The sequence below is a fragment of the Condylostylus longicornis genome, unplaced genomic scaffold (assembly GCF_029603195.1).
Source record: "Condylostylus longicornis isolate FDR11 unplaced genomic scaffold, ASM2960319v2 ptg000153l, whole genome shotgun sequence".
In the NCBI taxonomy this organism is placed as follows: domain Eukaryota; kingdom Metazoa; phylum Arthropoda; class Insecta; order Diptera; family Dolichopodidae; genus Condylostylus; species Condylostylus longicornis.
Window position 1 is genome coordinate 2,509,770 of NW_026578121.1, and position 7,581 is coordinate 2,517,350.

The following is a 7,581-nucleotide window of genomic DNA, read 5'->3' on the forward strand; positions in this document are numbered from 1 at the left end:
ATGATTTCACAGTCTCAGGGTTTATTTTACTCTCAAAAATTAAATTATTGTAAAAATTGTATGTCAATAAATCAATAGTTGGTATCGTTCACGTTGTCATATAGTTCGAATGTCACGTATATAAAGAATGATAATGCTTGAAAAGTTTGCAATATACTAAACTGAGCGGTTTTCCCTCCTTGTTTCTGATCTCACTCCATTTGAGGCAATTTCGCTTATTAACAAACTTGGGAAGGTAATAAACAACATTCATACGAGTATAATATTTTTGCGCGAATAGATCACTGATTTTTAAAGTAAACTTAAATATTTTGGCAACTTTGTTAAATTGTGAACCCCTTCTATGATGATGTGGCTGTGCATTCGCCATAAACGTCAGATGAGCGTAATATGACTACCCTTTTAACATTTAATTTATTTTATCAGATATATAAAATGTCCTGTTGATTGTAATGTTGGGAGTCTATATTGGTAGAACTTTTATATTCAGAATACTAAGCAATAATTTCAATGAATTTCAATATAATGACCTTATTATACATGTATATAGTTGCCTTTTGTACGTAGGGCTATTTTAATATTACAAAGTTTAAATTTATTTTCATCCACTTGCTTATAACCAACTACTTTTATACTTTTAAAAGAGTTCACCTCTCTCAAAATCGAAAAAAAAGGTTAAAATTATCATAATTGAAAATTTTACTATTATTTTTGTTGTAGTACCCTTAAAATATTTAATCGTTTTCAAAAATATAAAAAAACAGACCCACTCAACTAAAAAAAATAACATCAAAACTCACTTAATATCCTTAAAATATTCTTTTAATATCCGTTTTTTTCATTTCTCCCTAGTTTTAATCCTTAAAAATTTAAATGCCATGTAAATGTAAAAATTTATAAAAATAAAAAAATAAGGAGGCACTTCAGGTAAAATTAAAAAGAAAATTGAATTCATTTTAAAAACAAATTTTAAAAAAAAGTTTTGCAAAAAATTATTCAGGAAGTGAGAATTTTTCTTTTGATGTCCTTTTTCTCTTTTGTTATTTTTTTTTTACATACATACAATTTTAATAGTATTTACTTTTGATTTTAATTCTTTCATTTTTTCTGTCAGGGACTCTTCAAATATTTAAAATGTGTTATTTTTTTTTTTGCTCTTTACATGTCCGAATTTTTAATGTCGATGGTTTTGTGCTTGTTTCTCTCTTCATGCTCATTCTAATTTTTCCATTATAAATAATTCAGTATTCCTTTTGGAATTCAATGAATTTTTAAAATATTTTTAATAATATATTTTACCAAAATATTACCATTTCAAAAGGATTAAAGTGTTAAATTAAAAAAATCAATTCGCCTTAAAATTTAAATCCTTCCAAGCTGCTGTCACGCCCGGTTGTGACTAGATTGGCGCCCAAGGTGTGTTTTCAAAAAGTGCGCAAAAAATTGGAAGAAACTAAAAAAAAATTTTTTTATTTTCAATAGCGCCCTTGTTTTTTGGAGCCCATTACAAATGATTACTTTGCATATATGGTAGATTCGGCGCTGGCTGCTGTTATATTGAATTTGATTTAAAACGATTTTATTCATTGAATTGTTGAATTTTCCACTAATTTGTTTTGATTTAGTGCGGCATAGCATATTTTACGAAACAATATCTCATAAATCGTGTAAGGCTCACCAGCGCTTTATACAGTTAATATGTGAATGTGTTAAAATATCACGGACGTAAATTGAATTATTCAGACTTGCCTCTTTGCCTTGCTTATATAAGTAAAAATATCAAATATAATTGAAAACGACAACACTGTTTGCATTTTTAGCCAGCTAAATTTGAATATTTTTTTTATTTTCATCCCAACTATAGTCCCCATTTCCATATTTTATGAGAAAGGAAGTGGCAATACAACGTAATATATAAACTTTCAAATTCAAAATTACCCACAACAAAAACAACAATACCATCAACGAAATTTTTGATTTACTGGACCGTGAAATTACTTTTTTCTATTGAATCTTTGATCTTCTAGGACTTTGTTTTGAATATTATTTTTAGCAGTAAACTTAAAGGAAACCAAAAATTTAAATTTTTCAATTTATAAACATTAGCTTACACTATGATTTTGCCAAAAATTAATTTTTAAGTGTATAGGTATAGAAGGGATACAAAAGACTCATATGTAGATATTATTTATATTGCATTTGCATATGTACATTAAGAAAATTTTCCAAAGGTCCTTCAAGAAAATGAATATTTTGCATAAAAATGAATTTTTTTTATTTTCTTTTTCATTGTTACTTTCATCTGCTTGCATTTTATTCTTTATTTGCATATTTCCCACATTTACATCTATAAATATCCGTATGTATATACAAACACACTTTTGGCAAATATACATATATATTTATGCAATATTTATAAAACATTACCATAAAGAAAGAAGTAAATTTTGATATAAGACTTTATTAATTCACCTTTTTTCTTTACTCTGTTTTATTTAAATTTGAAAAAAACAAAAAGGCTAACAATTTTTTGAATATTTGAAATTTTTGCATCCTCTTTACTATCCTTATCCTAAGTACACATATGATATTCAAATATTCAATGTTGGTACATATATGCAGACTAAAAGAGTAAACGAAATAAAAATAGAGAAAAAAAAAACACAAAATCTAAAAAAGGTTATTCGGACTTTGAAATTATTTCAGTTTTTATTCCCAAATGGAATTCCATCGTTACCTATATGTATAAATTTAAATTATATATAAAATAACACACTGTGACTCATTTAAATAAGTCGATATGAACTGAAGTGCTGAACAATGTTACTATGTTTGTAAATAAATTTTAAAATTCGTGCTGTTATGGTCTTTTTCCCCACAGAAAGACTGGTGTCCGTCGACTCTTCTCATTTCGACCCATAAAAGACTTGGTTATTTGCGACCCCGTATACATTAGTACTATCAAATCTTTTGATCAAATGCGTGCGAAGTTGTTAGACCTCGGAAGGAGTGACAAAGATCTGTTTGAAGCACCTGAAACATTAACTTCTTGTTTCTTATTTTCGGTTTAATAGATCAGCAAAACAAAATTAATGTTATCGAAGACATTATTTAAATTTTCTCTGGAATGGAATATTGAGAAATTGTTTTTTATGGAGAGAAAAATTGACAAAATATTGTAAAGGAGAAAAAATTTCGTGCAGATTTCGTGCAAAATGTATGATGGCTTAAATTCATATTTATTAAGTATAACCAAATGCGATTCCTACTATTCCAGATTGCAATAGTCTAAATTAGATTGTTAATAATACTTGAGTGATTTTAACATTTGGAGTACGATTACGGGACACTTTACAGAATTTTGTGTAACTGTTATGTTAAAAGAATTTTTTTTTTTTTCAAATTTTCGCAATTTTCTTGTTTTGGTGGAAACCGAATATTCGTGCTTTTCGAATATTTTGTTATTATTAAACTGCAATATAAAAATACAATATTAAAATGCTATAACTAAACTCGGACATTATAATAAAAAAAAAAGAAATAAAAAAAAAAATAATGTTAAAATTGTGATCTGCATATCAAACGATGCATGAAAGGAAAAAAATATGGGTTTGTTTGTGTGTGTAGTTCAAAAAATTAAAATAAAACATTCTTTAAAAAAAAATTTATATATACTCGTATATATTTTTTCCTTTTATCCTTTATGGTCAAACATGTTTTTAGCATAATTTTCATTTATGAATTGGTTCTTCTCTTCTTCTGGTTACTTCTGCTACATTTTATTCCATTCGAACATTAAATTTCAAATGGGTTATAAAAATTGGAGAAAAAAAAATTGCATTTCCATATCCATAAATGTGTCGATGTTATAGAGTACGAGTACAATTTTATGAAGTCCAATGGTGATTATTTTTCATCTTTTTTTGTTTTTTTTCTTAAATTGTAAAATATACACACACATGGCATTGTGTTTATATTAAATAAAAAGCGATACATATTGAATACATTTTTTCTATAAAGCTTCCGAATTTCTAGGTTTGGAAATTATTGAAATATGGTTTAAGCAATATTTAATATTCAAATGAAAAAAAGTAATCTTGTTAGGTCTAATAGGAAAAAGTAATTTTGACGTAAACAAATAAACGTCAGACCACCTTAAGTTAAGAAGAATCAAGGAGGCGTTTGAACTTTAATGAACTGAACCAATAAGTTTACAACTGTTGTGAATGAGCCCAACAAGGTTATATGAACTGATTTTATATAAAATTTTTCGATGTTAAGCATACGTCTATTTTAAGAAAAATTATATCTGAAATAATGTCAAAATATTAGGTGATTGGGATGGTCCGGACATTTATTTAATTGCATTTTTATTTAAAAAAAAAAAAATTATACACTTGAGAGATTAAAAACGATAAAAATTTGGTAAAAACTCTTTTTAAGAAATGTTAAACTCTCCCGGTTAAGAACGTATGGCAACCCTAAAACGTTTACATTATATTCAAAAAATGAAAAAGAAAAGTAAAATATCAAAAAATTTTAACATATTTTGGGGTTCTTTCAATGAAAAGAATTTATGTTAAACATGAAAATTGACCATATGTGCGCCCCGCATAACTTTATATTCATTCATGAACTCTTTGTTGATTGAAGTTTAAATATTTAATAACAAATTCGTATATTTTATTCGACTTCATTCAAATTAAGTTTTAAATTTTATTTTTTTTTGTTTTCTTCATATTTATATTTTATAGTATCGGAAGATGGTGATCGTGATAGTACTGGTCAACATAGTGATCGTTGTCAATCGAATAGTCCAGAACTATTGGCAACTGAATTAGATAATTCAACTGCTTTAAATTTAACAAATGATATTGCACGTAATACACCACCATCACCAGCATCTTCATTACATCATTATCATCATTTGCCGTATAGTCATCGAACATCATCACCATCGCCTTCTATACCACCACAAGGTGTTTGCCCAATACCAATAACAACATCGACTACAACATCAGTATCAGGTTCTGGAACAATACCACCACCATTAAATTTACAGCCAGGTTTAATGCCAAATGCATTAGGATCACTTTTTTTACAAAGACCATTATTAGGAGCACCACCCGGTATTAATCCATCATTATCACCACAAGAGTATACGTCAGCGTTACAATTACAAACACAACAAATTTATTTAGAATTACTTAGAACAAGTAGTCTTGCAGCTACTCCACCATCATCATTAGGTATTGTTGGTGCAAATGGTAGTCCATCTCCTGGTACAATTAATTTATCAAATCAAGATGATGATTCAACAATTAAAACGGCACAGTTCCTTATACAAAATCATGTACAAGTATTACAACAACAATTACAAGCATTACAAAAGCAACGTGAATTTAAATCACAGCAACAGCAACAACAGCATCAACAACAACAAAATATTCTTACAACACCAATTGCAACAACAATTACTAATAGTCCAATTAATAGTCCCGCAAGTAGTCCTATTCATAGTGGTTCAACAGTATTACCTTTTACTGCAAATAGTCAAACAACGCCACCTAATAGTAATATTGGGAATTTACAACAAGTTAGTGGAATTTTAACGCCAAATACACCTGGAAGTGGTATACAAACACCACAGATGGCAAAACATTTATCGGGGACACCAAGACCCGGTGAACCATCACCTGAAGAAACAACAGATCTCGAAGAATTGGAAAAATTTGCAAAAACTTTTAAACAACGTCGTATTAAATTAGGATTTACACAAGGTGATGTTGGATTAGCAATGGGTAAACTATATGGAAATGATTTCTCTCAAACGACAATATCAAGATTTGAAGCATTAAATTTAAGTTTTAAAAATATGTGTAAATTGAAACCGTTATTACAAAAATGGTTAGAAGATGCCGATAGAACAATTCAAAGTACAGGAGGGTAAGTTCTTATTCAAAATATTTAAAGCTTATTAGACTTGGCTTTCTCTCTTTTTTCGCTTCTAAATCTTTTCATTTCTATTAACAAGTTTTTAATAATTTTTTTTTTTTATTTTGGTATAGTGTATTTGATCCTGCTGCTTTACAAACAACTGTAACAACACCTGAAATAATGGGTAGACGCCGAAAGAAACGTACATCAATTGAAACATCTGTACGTGGTGCACTTGAAAAATCATTTATGCAAAATCAAAAACCAACTAGCGAAGAAATTTCAACATTAGCTGATCAATTGTGTATGGAAAAAGAAGTTGTTCGAGTTTGGTTTTGTAATAGAAGGCAAAAAGAAAAACGTGTTAATCCTGCTCTTGATAGTCCGACAGGTGCTAATGGTAGTGAATCACCTTTCCTCATGTTACATTAGAATATTGAAAAAAGAAAAACACAAAAACAAAAAATTTATGACTCCTTGAATTTAAAGAAAAAGGAAAAAAGAGCACAAAATAAGCAATTTTTGTTATATTGTATAACACTAATTAAATGCGAACATTTTTATATATATATATATATACTTACGTGTGTATAACAAATATAAACATTTCGACATTGATTATCAATAACAGGTGAGTTGTTTTAGAATAATTTTTTTAAAATAAAATCGCGAATATTGTACAGCATTAGTATAACAGTAGTTTGTCACAAATTAAAATTTTAATTTTCATTCATAATTTTAATTAATTATTTTTCAAAATAGTTTCACTCTTATTTTAGTTTCACTCTTATAATTTCACTCGTATTTCAGTGTAATACAAATTCCTCTTCTCTATTTTACAGGTATTTGAAAACACATCATCATATAGTTAAATTTTTAAGGTAAAACAAAAACACAAAATTATTTAACTATTTAAATATTAAATTTATGTTAATATTAGTAATTTATTTCTTAGGCAATAACAAAAACAAAAAAAATTGAGAAATATTAAAAGAATTTTTTAAAGTAAATACAAAAAAAAATTGACAAGGAAAGTCTAGTTTTTAAGATTAATTTAAAATATTGTGTATTAAAAAAAAATTAAAAAAAAATCACTTATATTTTTAGTTATTGATTTGTAGTTCTTCCAAAATAAATTTCATATTATCACAATTTTATTTGACATTTTTCGAAATTAAATTACGAATGACAAATTTCATATGTCAATAATATTATAATTGTCATATTTTTAATTAAGTAATATCGGCAATACGATTTATGAAAACGTCTTGGATTTTGACTGGTAGATTTTTACTGTGATTACGTCTGGTGGTGAATTGAAGCAAATATTAATACAATATCTGTACTACCTCTAATTTTTGTTTATTTTTTGTTATTTCCGTTCCGACTGTATAATCCGAATAAATTCTCTCCGCAATACGCATCGTTTACAATTTTTTACTTATAATCTTGTTCTGATTACATACATTTCCCTATGGTTATTAAAGTAATAATATAACAGTCGCTGAAATGTTATTCTATAACATTAACCGTAATATTTTTGACAACAATTTAAAATGTCATTTTGATTTTACCAGAATCTTATTATAATTATGATAATATGAAATTCATTTTGTAGTGCGTGTTTACAAAAAATTATGTCAA

The 7,581-nt window shown here is 27.1% G+C and overlaps 1 protein-coding gene across 1 annotated transcript in view; it reads left to right on the forward strand.

Annotated features, from left to right (window-relative positions):
• The window catches only part of LOC129615912 (protein nubbin-like), a 31,665-nt gene extending 24,761 nt beyond the window's left edge, over window positions 1–6,904 (forward strand). The window contains exons 3-5 of the mRNA XM_055531329.1: window positions 4,755–5,946; window positions 6,069–6,568; window positions 6,780–6,904. Of these exons, the coding sequence (XP_055387304.1) occupies window positions 4,755–5,946; window positions 6,069–6,369 (1,493 nt within the window). The 3' untranslated portion in view covers window positions 6,370–6,568; window positions 6,780–6,904. The remainder of the gene's footprint in view (window positions 1–4,754; window positions 5,947–6,068; window positions 6,569–6,779) is intronic.
• Window positions 6,905–7,581: the final 677 nt, after the last annotated feature.